Below are 18,194 nucleotides of genomic sequence, written 5' to 3' on the forward strand. Positions count from 1 at the left end.
GCACCACCTAGTGTCTATTCCACGCAGAATAAAACACTTTCCTGTGTTTGCTGTTATCTCTGGAAGCTAAGTATTTCTGCTTTCAGTGGCATCGTGATAAAATGTGTATAGGAATGGTCAACAAAATGTAGGGTAAAACAAAACATTAATATGTAAAATATTGTCTTTTCCCTTATTCTCTTATAATTTTCAATTCAGGCAAATACTGAAAAATGGTTCCAAGTTTTGTTTCGTTTTTCTATGAATCTTTAAGTCTTTTTTCGAATTGTGGATCTATTGTTTTGTTTTGTTTCTTTTTAACATAAATATAATTTCTTATACTATTTTGCATTAGGTCAAGAGCAGAGATTGAACATGAAGCACTGATTGATGGAAATCTGGCTACTGAAGCAAACCTAATCATTTTGGATACACTAGAGATTGTTGTCCAGGTAAGAACACAGAGGAGAGGAATTTAAAGTACAGATTTGGTTCCCTCGCTGGTTTTGTTCAATGGATAGAGTGTCAGCCTGTGGACTGAAGGGTCCTGGGTTCGATTCTGGTCAAGGGCACTTGCCGGGTGCAGGCTCGATCTCCAGTAGGGGGCGTGCAGGAGGCAGCTGATCAAAGATTCTCTCTCATCATTGATGTTTCTATCTCCTCCCTTCCTCTCTGAAATCAATGAAAATATATTTAAAAGAAAAAAAAAGTATAGATTTGGTAAATTGGGATTAGGGAAAAAGTATTTATTGAGCCATATAATTACATTTAAAATATAAGTAGTTCCTAAAAGTTACATCCTGGCTCTCCCTGCCCGCTTCATTTAAATCCTGCCCATTCTGTTTTTCCCTTTTTTCTTTTATCCAAATCCCGGTAAGCTCCTTTTTTTTTAAGTCCTCCTAGATCAGTGATGGCGACCTTTTGAGCTCGGCATGTCAGCATTTTGAAAAACCCTAACTTAACTCTGGTGCCGTGTCACATATAGAAATTTTTTGATATTTGCAACCATAGTAAAACAAAGATTTATATTTTTGATATTTATTTTATATATTTAAATGCCATTTAACAAAGAAAAATCAACCAAAAAAATGAGTTCGCGTGTCACCTCTGACACGCGTGTCATAGGTTCGCCATCACTGTCCTAGATCTTATATTATCATTTTCCTATTTTAAAAACAGTATTTGTTTGTGTATACATATTCTGTCTCCTTAACCAAATTGCAAGTACATCTCTTTTTTATTTATCTATCTTTAAATTGCAGACAGTTTCTGTAACAGAATCCAAAGAGAGCATCCTTGGCGGGGTGCTGAAAGTGCTACTACATAGTATGGCTTGTAACCAAAGTGCAGTTTATCTACAACACTGTTTTGCTACACAGAGGGCCCTGGTTTCAAAGGTAGGTTAATTTTGTTCCTTCAGTCTTATTCGACTTTATTAACATTGTCTAAAATCATTTGACATGTTCATTGGTTAATGTATTTATATTTAAAGTTTTTATAGAAACCCAAGACCCTTGAGTCTTCTTTGTCTCTCTTTTATTATTTGCCTTTTGGAATTCTTATTTGGATCACCTTTAACCAGTTTCTGGCTTAAAAAATTAGTTTTGATGTGGAGAAAGGCCTAAAATTAATAGCTAATTTTAAATTTGGGGCTTTCCTTATTTCTTGTACTGCCTGTTCCTTATTAACTTGATAAATCAAGAATTCAATGAATAAGTAGTTCAGTCCATTCAATTTAAATTAACTTAAAATATGGTGAATGGAAAATAAAGTACATTTGTTTGTTCTATGACTTCAAATATTTATTTTCTACATTCTTTTCCTCCGAAAAATTTGTATATTCTTAAATCTCAAAGGTAGCTATTTCTTTTCTTTTTTTTATATATAGTATTACAGATATCTCCCATTCGCCCCATCCTTACTTCCCTCCTCTCAGCTCCTCCCTAACACTCCCAGATCTTCACCACCCTATTGCCCATGTCCATGGGCTATATGTATAAGTATATAAGTTCTTTGGTTTATCTCTTCTCGTCCCCTCAACCCCACATCGAGGTATGTCAGTCTGTTCCTCCATGCTTAGGTCTTATTTTTTGGTCAATTCTTTTTGTTCCTTAGATTCCACAAATAAGTGAGATCATATTCAAAGGTAGCTATTTCATTTTATACAACTTATAAGATGGAATACAGAGCTGTTGATGAAACTTAACCAGTGAAAATAACTTATAGTATTATTTTGTAATAATAAAAACATATTACAGAATTATACATGTTTGTTACTATATCAAGTGTTTTATGGACATTATCTGATATAAGATAGTCATACAACCCCATGTAGATAATATTATTAGGCTCATTTTTTCGATGAGAAAACTTGTCCAAGGTCACACTGCTACAAGCTAGTCAGTGCCATAGTTAGTATTCAAACCCAGTCTGTCTGACTCTGGTCCACATTATTAACCACTAGAGGCCCAGTGCATGAAATCCATGCATGGGAAGGGTCCTGCCAGCTGGGGCCTTCCTTTGTTCCACACTACCCCCTGGTGTTCAGCGCACATCATAGCGAGCGATCGAACTGCCGGTCAGTCAAACTCACGAGGGGATACTTCGCATATTAGCCTTTATATATAGAGAGAGAGATTAGCAAATATTGTCCCTTCACCATTCTTTTGATTCTTGGCTATACTAACAAATCTCTTGTTCAGGCTACATAACTTAAATGTTGGTGTTGTTTTTTTACAGTTCCCTGAGCTCCTGTTTGAAGAAGAGACAGAACAGTGTGCTGATTTATGCCTCCGGCTTCTCCGACACTGTAGCAGTAGCATCAGTACAATACGGTCACATGCTAGTGCCTCCCTTTATCTACTGATGAGACAAAACTTTGAAATAGGGAATGTAAGTATTTTGCCTCTGGATTCATAATGGAATATAACTCCTAAAGCTGTCTATTTTATGGATTTGGGGAGAAGAATGGAATTATTTTACGTATTTTGAGCCTAATCCTAGACTATCTTGATAGTTCTCATTCTATGGATATCTTATAAAAATTCAAATCCTTAATTTTGTTTTCTATATTAAAAAATAACATACAGCCCTAGTGGTTTGGCTCAGTGAATAGAGCGTTGGCCTGCAAACTGAAAGGTCCCGGGTTCGATTCCGGTCAAGGGCACATGCCCATGTTGTGGGCTTTGATCCCTAGTGGGGGACTTGAAGGAAGCAGCCGATCCATGATTCTCTCTTATCATGGATGTTTCTGTCTCTCTCTCCCTCTTCCTTCCTCTCTGAAATCAATAAAAATGTATTTTAAAAAAATAACATGCAGTAGTAAACTTTGAATATAAATCTATGTTGAGCCCTCACCGGTTTGGCTCAGTGGATAGAGCGTCGGCCTGTGGACTGAAAGGTCCCAGGTTCGATTCCGGTCAAGGGCATGTACCTTGGTTGCGGGCACATCCCCACTAGGGGGTGTGCAGGAGGCAGCTGATGGATGTTTCTAACTCTCTATCCCTCTCCCTTCTTCTCTGTAAAAAACCAATAAAATATATTTTAAAATAAATAAATAAATCTATGTTGAGCTGTTATAAATTTTAATTGTTATCATTAAGTAAAATGAAAGTAATCTATATATATATATATATATATATATATATATAGAGAGAGAGAGAGAGAGAGAGAGAGAGAGAGATAATATGCAGATTAGGCCGGGATGCTGTAACAGGTCACGACCAGACAGGAGGAAGTTGCACGTGCAGGTGAGGCCCGGGCGGAGACAGAGACAGAGGGGGGCCTGCCTGAGCCAGTGCACAGGCAGGGGGGTCGGGGGACGCTGCAAGTGTCAGGCGTGGGTCCCAGCCCCCTGCGGCACCGGTGGGGCTTGACTCCTGTGGCAGCCTGCGAGAGTCAGGCGCGGGTCCTGGACCCCCGCGGAGGTGCGATTTCAGTCACATGCTGGGCCTCTAGTAATAAAGAAAATTAAATGTTTAAATATCTTGCTTGATATTTTATGATTATATGCCAGACTGAGGGATTCCATTTTTTCATTTAAGTATTTATTTGATAATACATTCATGTTTGTATTTTTTATTTTAGTTTTTTGTGTGTGGTATTTTTTTGTGTGTTTTTTTTAGTCAGATGTTTAATTCACTCAGGTAAGTATTTAAAAATTAAATTTTAGAATTTTTCTTTGAGCACTGTTTTGGGTATCTTATTGGGTCTCATATGTAGTATTTTCTTTTAATCCAAACAGTTGATAGTCCTTTTTGTTTTAAAGTTTTTTAAATTATTTTTTTTAAATATTGATTTTAGAGAGAGAAAGAGAGGGGAGCAGGGAGAGAGAGAGAAAGAGAAACATTTATGTTATTTATACATTCATTGGTTCTCATATGTGCCCTGACCTGGGATCAAACCCACAACCTAGACATTTTAGAACGATGCTCTAACCAGCTAACCTACCTAGGTAGGGCTTGTTTTTAAAATTCTTGGTTTTTGTTGTTGTTGTTTTAAATAATGTATTTATAGGTTTTAGAGAGAAAGAAAGGGACAGAGATAGAAACATGGATCTGCTGCCTTCTGCGGCCCCTACTGGGGATTAAGCCTGCAACCTGGGCATGTGCCCTGACCAGAATCGAACCAGCAACCTCTTGGTGCATGGGATGATGCTCAATCCACTGAGCCACACTGGTCAGACATGTTTAAGTTTTGATGTTAATTTTATTGCAGTGTGATCAAACAGTATATATCTCTTTTGTACCGTGTGTGTTTGTGTGTTCATGTATGCAATGTTTTTGTATACATTTAAAAAGAAGGGGTATTATTTTTTAGAGCATTGAGTTAAACAAACAAAAATACCTTATTAATTACATTATTCTGTCTTTCTATATCCTTGTTTATTTTTGGTCCATTTGCTGGACTGAGAAATGATTTTAAGCCTACAAATTGTATATTTTTTCCTTTAGCTCTTATTGGGTGAATTGATATTCATAACTATTACATCCTTTTTATGAATTATTATTCCCTTCAGAATTGAATAGGCTTTATTTTAAGCTTATTTTGGTCTAAATTCTACCCTGTATTAAGATACCTCGGATTTCTTTTTAATTTGAATCCTGTTCATTTTGTGTGCTTTTATCTTCCCTATACCTCTTATGTGTTCTTCAGTTCCCTTTGTTTCTTTATTTTTACTTTTAAGAATCTGTTTTAGGTGTGCCTCTCATATACAAGATAGAATTTTTCTATGTAATACACTCTAAGTGAAGTAAATCTTTTCATATTTGCTATTATAACAAATATGTCCTTGAATTCTGTTGTATTATGTTATTATGCCTCCCCTTCTTTAAAAAAATTTGTTGGTTGTTTTTACCTTGAACTATCTGCTTAGCTCACTTTATGTCTTGGGTATAATGTTTATTATATTCAGGAAAGTTTATATTGCTCTAACAATTACCTTTATCTAGTTATGTAATATCTTTAGTCATCTATTTTGTTAGATTATGAATTCTTAGTGGGGGTAATATTGCCACCAAGCAAGTACAAATTGGTTCTTGGGAAAGAAAAAAAAAATCTTAACTATCACAATGGTTTGTAGCCTTACAAAGCACAACCCTACCATTAGCATTTCACTCTTTAGTACAGTTGATCCTGAACATCATAGATGTTAGGGGCACTGATCCCTGCACATTCAAAAATTAACGTATAACTTTAACTCCTCCCAAAACTTAACTACTACAGCCTACTGTTAAACGGAAGCATTACCAATAACATAAACAGTTTATTAACACATATTTTGTATGTTATGTGTATTATATGCTGTATTCTTATAATAAAGTAAGCTAGGGAAAAGAAAATGTTATTAAAATCACAAGGAAAAGAAAATACATTCGCAGTATTTACTGAAAACAATGTATGAGTTCAAACTTTTGTTGTTCAAGGGTCAACTGTAGTTATTTCTCTCATTGGGTTTTATTGAGCAGCACTGGCATTAAGTTCATAGACGATAAAGAACAAAATATATGCAAAATTGGTGCTGCAAAACAGTGGAGCATATATGGCTGTGATTTGGAGGGACTTTCAGTCAGTTGCGGGATCCTAATATCATATGGCAAGAGGTGGTCTATATGTGACTGTTGGCTTTCATTGGCTTCTTTATGGATGTTGTTTATGTTTGATCCTTAGTGCTTCTGTGTGTGAGTTGGGCTTCGAAATTTTTTTAAACTTTATTATTGAATTCAAAAAAGTTATTCAACTTTATCATTAATTATGTCTAGTGCCAAAAGGAAAAATGTCAAACATAGCTGAATGAATATCAAGCAGCTAAATACTATTCTGTAGCTATTTTCTCAAGAAAGTTCTTGGGAAACTTTCCCAAGTTCTTGATTATTCAAAATTGTTTCTACTTTTAAGACAGCAAGGATGGTTATGAAATTTTTGCCTCAGACTTTGAATAATAAAAAGGGCATGAAAGAAAAACTTAAAACATAAAGAATACTTAATAGGATAAAAAAGGTACTTGGTTATCATTTTATTTCTGGCATTAAATATTGTTGTAGAGCCATCTGAATATAGCCTGATATTTTCTTCCCTTTATATAAATTTTTCCCTCTCAGCTGCTCAAGTGATCTTTTTCTTTTTCTTTTTTTTTAAATATATTTTTATTGACTTCTGAGAGGACGGCAGAGAGAGAGAGAGAGAGAGAGAGAGAGAGAGAGAGAGAGAGAGAGAGAGATCAATGATGCGAATCATTGATTGGCTGCCTCTTGCACGCCCCCTACTGGGGATTGAGCCCACAACCCAGGCATGTGCCCTTGACCGGAATTGAACCCAGGACCCTTCAGTCCACAGGCCGACGCTCTATCCACCGAGCCAAACTAGCTGGGGCAGTAATCTTTTTCTTTATATTTGAAATTAAATCCCTTTTGTAGAATATGTCATGGTGTTGACTGATTTTTGTTAATTTTCTCAGGCACATGTCTACTTTTAATTCACTTAGTTCAGAAAGTTTTCTTGAGTGCAGAACTGAATATTTGTTTTTTTTCCAGGGTTTGGATATTTTTTTCTGCTTCCTAACAGTTATACATATGTTGGATCTGTTTTTGCTTTACCTTTTACCTATCATTTTCTCTTTCCTTTTTTAACACTTTATTTTTGTTAAAATATATTTTTATTGATTTCAGAGAGGAAGGGAAAGGGAGAGAGAGATAGAAACATCAATAATGAGAATCTCTGATCAGCTGACTCCTGCACCCCCCATACTGGAGATAGAGCCTACAACCCAAGCTTGTGCCCTGACCAGGGATCAAACTGTGACCTCCTGATTCATAGGTCAACGCTCAACCATTGAGCCACGCCGCTGGGCTCCTTTTTTTTTTTTTTTTTTTTAACACTTTTTGAATTTCTATTCATTTTAGGTGCTTTTCTCTCCCCTATACATACTTTTATGTTCTTTACATCTTTCTTTTGCCAATTTTAGCTTTTGTGTTTCTATTTCTTTTTCTAGTGTCGACTCTCATGTGAGCTCCTGTTTCATCATCACTTTCTGATTCTTGCTGTCTTTCCTTAAATTTTTATTTCTGTCTTTTCTTTTGTAAAGTTAATGACTTCACACATTTTTTTATAATGTAAGGCGAAATATTTCATTAGAACTTTCATCTGTTTCATGACAGCATTTTTATAATAAGTGTTCTTTATCTGGTGAGTTTCACTGATCTTCTTTACCATTTTATTACTCAGTATAGAATAAGCTGGTCCAGGTATTTGTAGGAAAATTCTTCAGGAATGTATTTCTCATGGAACTTTGCTATTATACATACATCTTATCTAACTTTCTAAGTTTCTGGTCAATCTGTTTCTGTCCACTCCTCACAAATTTTTACTCTTTTACTTTTCAGGACAGATAGTTTTATCACTTCAAAATTAGTCTTTTATTTAAAAGAAGTATTTTTTCCCATTATTTCTGGCATCTGTACGTTAGGATAAGTAGGTGAATAGAGCTTTTTAAATAATTAGAATGGCCTGGAGATAATAGAAGGAGACAGGGAAAGAGAGAAAGATACTTTTTAGCACTGCTTGATGATTATGGCTGGAAGAGAGAGTAATAAGAGAGAAAGTTGTCATTGAAAAAACCTAGAGTAAGGTTTCATAGGACAGATATTTGTTTTGTTTGTTATTGTAGTCTCAGTTCCCACCATGTAGTTTGACACATTTACTGAGTTGATACTTGAGTTTTATCCTTAAAGCTATGCTCAGCAATTGGAGCTTTTTAAGGAGAGATGTGTTTAGACTTGCATTTGACAAAAAATTTTCTGAAGCTATTTAGAAGATAGACTTGAGGGATAAGAGAAAAGGCAAAAAGATCAGTTAGGAAGTTATTACAGTAATTCAGGCAAGAAATGGTAAGGGTAGAAACTAAAGCAATGGCATTGGGAATGGAGAAAGAACAGATTGGAACAGAATAGGGAATTGTGAATTGGATTTATAGTGTGAGTAATAAGGGAAGAATGATTTCTAGATTTTTGGCTTGAATGAGTGTACATGAATAGTAGCACCACTCATTTAATCAATAGGAAGAGAAAGTATTTTAGTGTTAAAATTGCAGTACCAATGAGACACATCCAGATAGAGTCATCTAGTAAAATATAATAGCCTGGAACTCTAGAGAAAAATATGAGCTATGAAGACATAGGCATGTATCTATACTAGTGAAAAGCAAAGAAATGGATGAGACTATTTAGAGTATGACAAGTAAAAAGGTTTCTTGCCAGGCTGGCGTGGCTCCGTGGTTGAGTGTCGACCTATGAACCAGGAGGTCACAGTTCTATTCCCGGTCAGGGCACATGGAGGCTCAATCCCCAGTGGGGGGCATGCAGGAAGCAGCCGATCAATGATTCTCTCTCATCATTAATGCTTCTATCTCTCTCTTCCTATCTGAAATCAATTTAAAAATATATTTTTTTAAAGTTTCTTGACAGAATCTTTGGTATCAAAAGAGTGTATAAAAAATAGGAAAATCAGGATAAAGTGGTACCACTGAAGATAAGCTAGGAAATTTTAAATAATACATTTACATATACAAAGATGTCAGAAAGAATTTTGACAAAAATATCTTCAATTTGAAAATTACTATGTATTATTGATAACCTCTTAAAAATAGTCTCATAGTGGGGAATGGTGAAACAAATAAATTTACACTAAAAATGGAAGAATATAAACTCTCTTATAGGCATTATTCTAAAGATTCTACTTTTAAGTTACTTTATGAATGATTTGTGTTAAATTATTTATGTCATAATAATGGACTTAATGAAATGGGCCAGAGTTTAAAGACCATATCTACCATTTAAGAATTTTGTGATGGCCCTAGGTGATTTGGTTCCGTGGATAGAGTATCAGCCTCCAGTCGCAGCACTAGAGGTCCCAGATTCAATTCCAAGCAAAGGTCCGTATCTTGGTTGCAGGCTTGATCCCCTGCCCTGGTCAGGGCATGTGCGGGAGGCAACCAATCCACGTGTTTCTCTCACATTGATGTTTCTCTCCCCTCCCATCCCTTACACTCTTTCTAAAAGTCAATGGAAAAATATCCTCGGTTGAGGATTAACAAATTTTATTTTTTTATTTTATTTTTTTTAATTTTATTTATTTTTTTAACATATTTTATTGATTTTTTTACAGAGAGGAAGGGAGAGGGATAGAGAGTTAGAAACATCAATGAGAGAGAAACACCGATCAGCTGCCTCCTGCACACCCCTACTGAGTATGTGCCCGTAACCAAGGTACATGCCCTTGACCGGAATCGAACCTGGGATCTTTCAGTCCGCAGGCCGATGCTCTATCTACTGAGCCAAACCAGTTAGGGCAAGGATTAACAAATAAAAAAAAAAAAGAATTTTGTGATGGTTGGTTAAGCTCTTTAGTCTGTAAAAATTGTGTTATTATTAATAACATTCTATCTAATAAAAGAGAAACATGGTAATTAGCGTATGACCGCTACCCTTCCCATTGGCTAATCAGGGCGTTATGCAAATTAACTGCCAGCCAAGATGGCGGCCAGCAGCCAGGCAGCTTGAAACTAACATGAGGCTTGCTTGCTTCAGTGACGGAGGACTCCAACGTTCCCCGCCGGCCTTGCCGGCCTCTGAACTTGCAGTTTGAAACATAGTTACAAATATAGAAGCTAAACAAAACCCCAGAAACCTGCTTTCAGCCTGCTGGGATCTCAGAGCTGGAGTTGATACAGAGTTTCGATTATAGAACCCAAACAAACCAGATACCTGCTTTCAGTAGCCGAGGCCTCAGAGCTGGAGCCAGGGCTAAAGCTGGCCCAGAATAAATTTGAAAAAAAGAAAAAAAGGAGCGGTTGGGAGCTTCAGTCACCCGCCAGCCTGAAAACAGCCCTCAGCCCCTCACCCAGACTGGCCAGGCACCCCAGTAGGGACCCTCACCCTGAAGGGTGTGTGACCAGCTGCAAACAGCCATCATCCCCTCACCCAGGCTGGCCAGGCACCCCAGTGGCCACCCCCACCCTGAAGGGTGTGTGACCAGCTGCAAACAGCCATCATCCCCTCACGCAGGCTGGCCAGGCAGCCCCCCACCCTGATCCAGGACACCCTTCAGGGCAAACCAGCTGACCCCCACCCGTGCACCAGGCCTCTGTCCTATATAGTAAAAGGGTAATATGCCTCCCAGCACCGGAATCAGCGGAGCCATGAGGCCTCCCAGCACCGGGATCAGCGGAGCCGAGAGGCCTCCCGGCACCAGGATCAGTGTGACAGGGGGCAGCGCCCAAACCCCCTGATCGCCCTGTGGCTCTGTGTGTGACAGGGGGCGGGGCCACAGCCTTCCTATCCGCCCTGCTCTGTTCGTGACAGGGGAAGGCGCTCCAACCCCCTGATTAGCCCTGCACTGTGCCTGATGGGGGGAGCTCCCCAACCCCCTGGTCTCCCTGCAGCTCTGTGTGTGACAGGGTGCGGTGCCCCAACCCCCTCCCCCCCACGGGCCCTGTTGTGTGTGTGATGGGGTAGAGCCATAACCTCCCCATTGGCCCTGCCCTGAGTGTGAGAGTGGCGGCGCCCCAACCCCCTGATTGGCCCTGCTCTGTGGGTGATAGAGGGCGGCCCCCAACCCCCCCTCCACAGGCCCTGCTCTGTGTGTGATGGGGTAGAGCCATAACCTCCCCATTGGCCCTGCCCTGAGTGTGACAGCGGCGGCGCCCCAACCCCCTGATCGGCCCTGCTCTGTGGGTGATAGAGGGCGGCGCCCCAACCCCCTGATCCGCCCTGCTCTGTGCGTGACAGGGGGGAGCTCCCCAACCCCCTGATGGGCCCTGCTCTGTGTGTGATAGGGTACGGAGCCCCAATCCCCCTGATGGGCCCTACTCTGTGAGTGACAGGGGGCAGCGCCCCAACCCCCTGATTGGCCCTGCTCTGTGTGTGACAGGGTACGGAGCCCCAACCCCCCTGATGGGCCCTGCTCTGTGAGTGACGGGGCAGCGCCCCAACCCCCTGATTGGCCCTGTTCTGTGCGTGACGGGGTGGCGCTGCAACCTCCCCATCGACCCTGCCTTGAGTGTGACGGGGCGGTGCCCCAACCCCCCAATCGGCCCTACCCTGAGCGTGACTGAGGGTGGCATCGCAACCTCCCAATCCGCCCTGCTCTGTGCATGACGGGGGCGGCACCCCAACTCCCCAATTGGCCCTGCTCTGAGCCCGACCAGGGGCTGCACCTAGGGATTGGGCCCGCCCTCTGCCACCCGGGAGCAGGCCTAAGCCAGCAGGTCGTTATCTCCCAAGGGGTCCCAGACTGCGAGTGGGCACAGGCCGGGCTGAGGGACCCCTCTTCCCCCCGAGTGCACAAATTTTTGTGCACCCGGCCTCTAGTTGTGTATAATAAAAGCCTAATATGCTAAGTGTCTGGTCGTCTGGTGACCGGTCGACTGTTCAACCAATCTAAGTGTAATATGCTAATAATATGCTAAGGCTGCTTAATCGCTCTCTATGACATGCACTGACCACCAGGGTGCAGATGGTCTGACTGGTAGGTTAGCTTGCTGCTGGGGTCCAGCCAATTGGGACTGAGCGAGATGTGCCGGACATCCCTGGAGCCCTCCCGCGGTCCTTTTCCGGCTGGCCAACCTCCCGTGTCCCTCTACGGCCGGCCCCAATCGGGACTGGGCAAGATGAGGCCGGACACACCCTGGAGCCCTCCCCAGCCCGATCGTGCACCATAAGGGTCCCTCAGCCTGGCCTGGGCCCTCTCACAATCCATTCCCCCTCGGGGGATGTCATAGAGCCAGTTTCAGTCCAATCCCACAAGCCACTCCCCTCAAGAGGCTCCCCGCTCCCACTCCCCTTGTGCCACTCCTTGAGTGGGGCCAGGATGAGCGGGAGCGGCAGGTAGGAGCTGCAGGCAGTGTTGGATTGCGGGTTTCAGCCCTATCCCCACAGGCCACCCAGAGGGGCCCCACCTGTGCACAAATTCGTGCTCTGGGCCTTTAGTATTTCATAATAGGTCAATGTTAAGTCTAGGCACAACTTCTAATTTAACTGTAAAACATGGCACTTTTTAAAACCCTGTTCTGTAGCATATTGTTCACAGCAAAATTGTAAGTTTTATGTTCTTTTTAAAATAAGATTTTAATATGCATATCTCATTACTTTTTAAAAGTATTTTGCTTAGAGTGGTATTTTTTTTCACTAACTAACCTTTTCTTTTAGACTGTGCCTTTAAGCTCTCCTATATTAAATGGTAACCTGACAATTTCTCTGTTACAGAACTTTGCCAGGGTTAAAATGCAGGTAACCATGTCACTATCTTCCTTGGTGGGTACATCTCAGAATTTTAATGAAGAATTCTTAAGACGTTCTTTGAAGACTATCTTGACCTATGCTGAAGAAGATCTGGAATTGAGAGAAACAACCTTTCCTGACCAGGTCAGAAATGCCACTTTCTAGAAAAGGATTGTAAAATAGGCACTTTTCCAAACTGTTAAATCAATCTTTGTTTTTTACTGGAGGAACCTGTATTTTTCTTTCAATACACATATCATATGCCATAGACAGGGTTGAAATTTTTATTTCAATAAGCTACTCTTCCTTCTTGGATTAAATAAAAAAGGGTTTAATTCTGTGTATTTGTCACAGAAAGAACAGTAGACAGGCAGTATGGGAAACCAAAAAGTTTTATGATGAAACGTTATTTCCACTTATTATTGAAATAGTAATTTGCCTTAAAAACTAGAGTTTTCTACAAACTACCTTTTGGGAGAATCAGAAACCTAGGAGAGAATTATATTTTGTATTCTTTTTTATATCTATTCTATCCCTATATTTTATTTCTACTTATAATTCTACTTGTTTCCAAGTAAAAGAACTGGAAAAAAACAAACAGTCTGCTGAGGAATTTGTGGAAAGTTTAGTACCCTTACCCCACCAGACTCCAGCAATTCCACTCTTAACTATATCAATTATTTGTTTTGAAATCTTCAGATACTCTTCGGAAATATCTTCTAAACTAATTTAGTAATTGTGAATGAATGGCAATTGAAGAATGTTTTTCATATAATTCTCTGCTGCAGGTCCAAGATTTGGTTTTCAATCTTCATATGATCCTTTCTGATACTGTTAAAATGAAGGAACACCAGGAGGATCCTGAAATGTTGATTGATCTAATGTACAGGTACCATTTGTTTGATTCACTTATAATAGCTTATATAATGGGCTCAAATTAGTAAGACACAGGAAACATTAGATAAAAAAAATACAAATATTAAGTGATTTCCTAATGGTAGATTGAAAAGTAAAAATACACTTTTTTTAGGCTGCTTTTTTACATCCCTTGTGTACCCCTTCTTTTAAGAACTATGCATAATTGTTCAGTATATTTATTGATTATCAAAAAACGAGAGGGTTTTAAAAAATAATCAGAACACATTTAACACCTTGGCGTCTTGGGCCCTAGACTTCCTAAGAAGGCTCAAGAACCCTATTTTAAATGTAAAAATCAATCCTTTAGTAATATTTATCATAACCATTTTCCTGACTGTAAATATAGTTATGCTATAGATTATGTCTAGGGGCACATTTTGAGAATTTTGTAATTCCTATTATATGTTGAAAGATGTAAGTAAAACTTGAGGCTTTTTCTTTGCCACATGACCCTCTCCTTTCACAGTTTTGGAGTTCTTTAAAGAGCGTAAATAAGACAAATATATTTATAAGTCTTTTTTTCTTGAATATAAAACGTCTTTATGTTTTTTCATAATGAACACATAAATTCTCATAGTTTTCCCTTATTGTTTTCTTTAATAGCCAGATTTCAATATGGCATGTCTATTTTTAGTACTTCCTCCCCCCACCCCCCAAAAAAACAAAATGATATTGCCCATTCCATGGGCCCACAGCTATTTTCTCTAAGCATACACACAAAGACATTTCCATTCCCCTAAAAAACTTGTCTTAATTGGTTGGGTTTTTTGTACCTTAATTTCCCTCATAGGGAAATTTGTAGGTAAACACTACCAGGAAAAAGCAATCTAAACTCCCTTTCAGCTTAGGAAGCAAATGCTAATTGGGGAGAATTTCTGTTCTGTTTAGAATTGCCAAGGGCTACCAGACCTCTCCAGACCTGCGACTGACCTGGTTGCAGAACATGGCTGGCAAGCACTCGGAGCGCAGCAATCACGCTGAGGCTGCGCAGTGCCTGGTCCACTCAGCAGCACTGGTTGCGGAATATTTGAGCATGCTGGAGGACCGCAAATACCTCCCTGTGGGGTGTGTAACATTTCAGGTAGGAATCTGCCAGACTTACATTAAATCGAGGTATGCCCTTTTTTGGTTGTAATTTTTCTCCCTGGTGTTTAGATTAATTCGTCTGGAAGGGAAAGCATAACGATGGAAGGTATGCGAGTACTTCTTGCTAATTCCCTCCACATGGTCTTACCTCTGCATTACCAGTGCCATGTATGTTTTTTCTCTTTGCCTAAAGTACTATGGACTTTATGTCATCTACACTCAAAATACTGAGAATCAAAATTCAGTAGAGCCGAACCGGTTTGGCTCAGTGGATAGAGCGTCAGCCTGCGGACTCAAGGGTCCTGGGTTCAATTCCGATCAAGGGCATGTACCTTGGTTGCGGGCACATCCCCAGTAGGGAGTGTGCAGGAGGCAGCTGATCGATCTCTCTCATCGATGTTTCTAACTCTCTATCCCTCTCCCTTCTTCTCTGTAAAAAAATCAATAAAATATATTAAAAAAAATTCAGTAGAAACTCTTCCTTGGCTTTTACTGAACACACCAGATAACCAACATTCTCCATCCTTTGTATAAAATATGCTAATACCTCGCTCAGAAGTGGTAGTTTACTAGGGTTACATACCTCTGATTCACTAGTTGAATTCTTTGCTTACAAAGAGTCAGTTATGTATTACTTTTCTTAAAAACCTATTATGCCAGGTTTGGAAAATGTCTAATTTTGATTAAATATTATATGCTGTGATGAAATCCAAATGCAAAAAAAAGTGAGTTATTGTTTCTTTGAAAAGATTTGCAAAGACTTGATAAAAGTGAGTCTCCAGAACAGTTGAGTTAATTTTGGACCCAATGGATATAAAAGATTTCAGGAAAAGCTCCTAAAAATCTAAAATAATTTTATAAACTTTTTAAGTTCAAATCTTTACTTTATAAAAACTGAAAATATTAAATAATGGTTGCATTATAGGTATTTAGTCAAGAGTATGTACATGGAACTCTGATCTCGAGGCCCATACACAAAGAAAAGGTCTTAGACTTACTTGAAAAATTGACAAATGAGTGTATATCTACTGTCAGTGTTTACATTAAAATAAAATATTTAAGGTATATATTTATCATTTCTTTTTTAGAACTAATGATTGATCCCAATCTTAGGGAGTAGAGGGTTTTTTTTTTATTATACCTGAGTTTTTTATTAACTCAATGTATGTTGGGCAAATCAAAGAGACCATATGGTTTTTTGTACCTTAATTTCCCTCATAGGGAATTTTGACAAGATCAATTAAATACTATTTAAATCTCCTTAGATGTCCTATGTCATATTAATATTTTTCTTAGCACATGATTTTTAAAAAATTTCTTTCTCACAACTTTTTGCTGATAGAAAAGTTTTCTTGTCATCTTGTCATTTTACTGTCATCTCCAAAATTACAAAAAGGTTTTGGAGATTTGTCTTTTCTCTGTGCATAGACTACCCATAAAATTTTTTTTTATTGATTTCAGAGAGGAAAGGAGAGGGAGAGATAGAAACATCAATGGTGACAGAGAATCATTGATCGGCTGCCTCCTGCACCCTTCTTGCCCCTCTACTGGGGATCAAGCTTACAACCCAGGCATGTGCCCTGACCAGGAATCCAACCATAACCTCCTGGTTCATAGGTCAGTGCTCAACCACTGAGCCACACTAGCCAGGCTGACTACCCCCCCCCTTTTTTTTTAACCTAAGCTGATCTCTATATTTTATCTTAAATTACTTCTTCATATACATCTTCTATGCTAAGAAATTAATTCCATTTCACAAACCTTTTTGATTTTTTTTCTCCCTAGAATATTTCATCTAATGTTTTAGAAGAGTCTGCAGTCTCAGATGACGTTGTATCTCCCGATGAAGAAGGCATCTGCTCTGGAAAGTACTTCACTGAGTCAGGACTTGTGGGATTGCTGGAGCAAGCAGCTGCTTCTTTCTCTATGGTGAGTGACTCATGCTCATTCTCTTTCCCCAGTTACATACCTCTGGATTATTAGTGATGTGTATATTTATTCTCTCTGCTTATGATCCTGCTTTTCCTTTACAGTAGTTTTCTCTGAGTACCTTAAGAACTATCTAGGAATAAATCTTCTTCATCAATTTATTATTGCTTACTCTCCTTTTAATCTTAATCATCTGCCACTTTTAGTGTTTTTTATTTGCTTGTTTATGGACCAACCCTTAATCTACAACAAATTTTTATTGTTGTTTATAAAACTTTCACCACCAAACAGAACAGAATTTTATTTAAAAAACAGAACAGAAGAAAACAAGGACTCTAAACGATTTCAGTTCCTGCTTGGGTAGACTGGCATGGCCTGTGTATTAGATGAAAGGGAAAATCTGTTTGCGTGTGTTGAGTATCCCCCTGGTACTCAGGAAGATCATGGTTTCTCATCTCATTGGTAGCCCTATTGGTAGGTGTTAGTGGCCTGGAGCTCACATATCAGGAATTTCATGAAATATATTCTAGATCCCTGTGTGACCTACTCTACCATGCTTTAACCCCAACCCTGTCCCTCCACATCTGTATGTGAAAAAATTAAGTATTCATGCGGATCTAGGATGAGAGGTTTATCAGAGAAAGGAGAGATAGCTAGCTGAATCCCCTTCTTTAACCAGGGTGATAGGGTCACCTACTTTCTGTGACTTCTCTGCTGAGTGTTTAGTGTCCCAGCACCAAGGTTTAGGAGGCAGTGGGGGTACATGTTAGCGTAAGATGGTAGCTTGAGTTAATATGCAATGCTGCCCCAACTTCCCCATTGCACCACGATTAGAAATTGGTCATTTCTTCTCTTGACCTTAACCCTATCTTGCAATACATTGGTTAAGGTTATAGATTTAGAAGGCATACAGCCAGAATTCAAGTCCTGGCTCTGCCACCTTAGTAATTAAATCACTTTAGGCACTAATTACTCAACCTATTGGTACCTTACATTTCTTATCCATAAAATGCATCTAGTAATAATACCTACCTCATAGGAATGTTGTCAGTATTAAATGAGTTAATATATGTAATGTGGCTCCAGATTAGTAATAATGTGTGCTGAACCATTGAGCCACACTAGCCAGTTGACTATCTTCATCTGCATTGTATTGGCACTTAGAACCAGGTAATCTGAATATAATGATTCTTAGCCCAGCCAGTGTGGCTCAGTTGGTTAGAGCATCATCTGTACATGGAAAGCTTGCTGGTTAGATTCCCAATCAGGGCATATACTTGTGTTTTGGGTTTGATCCCTGGTCAGGACTCATATGGAAGGCAACTGATCAATCTCTCTCCTCCCCCTCCTCCCTCTCCTCCTCCTCCTCCTCCTCCTCCCCCTCCTCCTCCTCCTCCTCCTCCCCCTCCTCCTCCTCCTTCCCCTCCTCCTCCTCCTCCCCCTCCTCCCTCTCCTCCTCCTCCTCCCTCTCCTCCCCCTCCTCCCCCTCCTCCTCCCCCTCCTCCCTCT

General features: G+C 39.6%; 1 protein-coding gene across 1 annotated transcript in view; it reads left to right on the forward strand.

The window, feature by feature from the left end:
- Positions 1–18,194, forward strand: part of DOCK7 (dedicator of cytokinesis 7) — a 187,327-nt gene that overhangs the window by 147,258 nt on the left and 21,875 nt on the right. The window contains exons 35-41 of the mRNA XM_081087072.1: positions 335–431; positions 1,242–1,376; positions 2,719–2,871; positions 12,738–12,896; positions 13,541–13,641; positions 14,559–14,751; positions 16,542–16,685. Of these exons, the coding sequence (XP_080943198.1) occupies positions 335–431; positions 1,242–1,376; positions 2,719–2,871; positions 12,738–12,896; positions 13,541–13,641; positions 14,559–14,751; positions 16,542–16,685 (982 nt within the window). The remainder of the gene's footprint in view (positions 1–334; positions 432–1,241; positions 1,377–2,718; positions 2,872–12,737; positions 12,897–13,540; positions 13,642–14,558; positions 14,752–16,541; positions 16,686–18,194) is intronic.

This window comes from Myotis nattereri (assembly GCF_964212035.1).
Source record: "Myotis nattereri genome assembly, chromosome: 3".
In the NCBI taxonomy this organism is placed as follows: domain Eukaryota; kingdom Metazoa; phylum Chordata; class Mammalia; order Chiroptera; family Vespertilionidae; genus Myotis; species Myotis nattereri.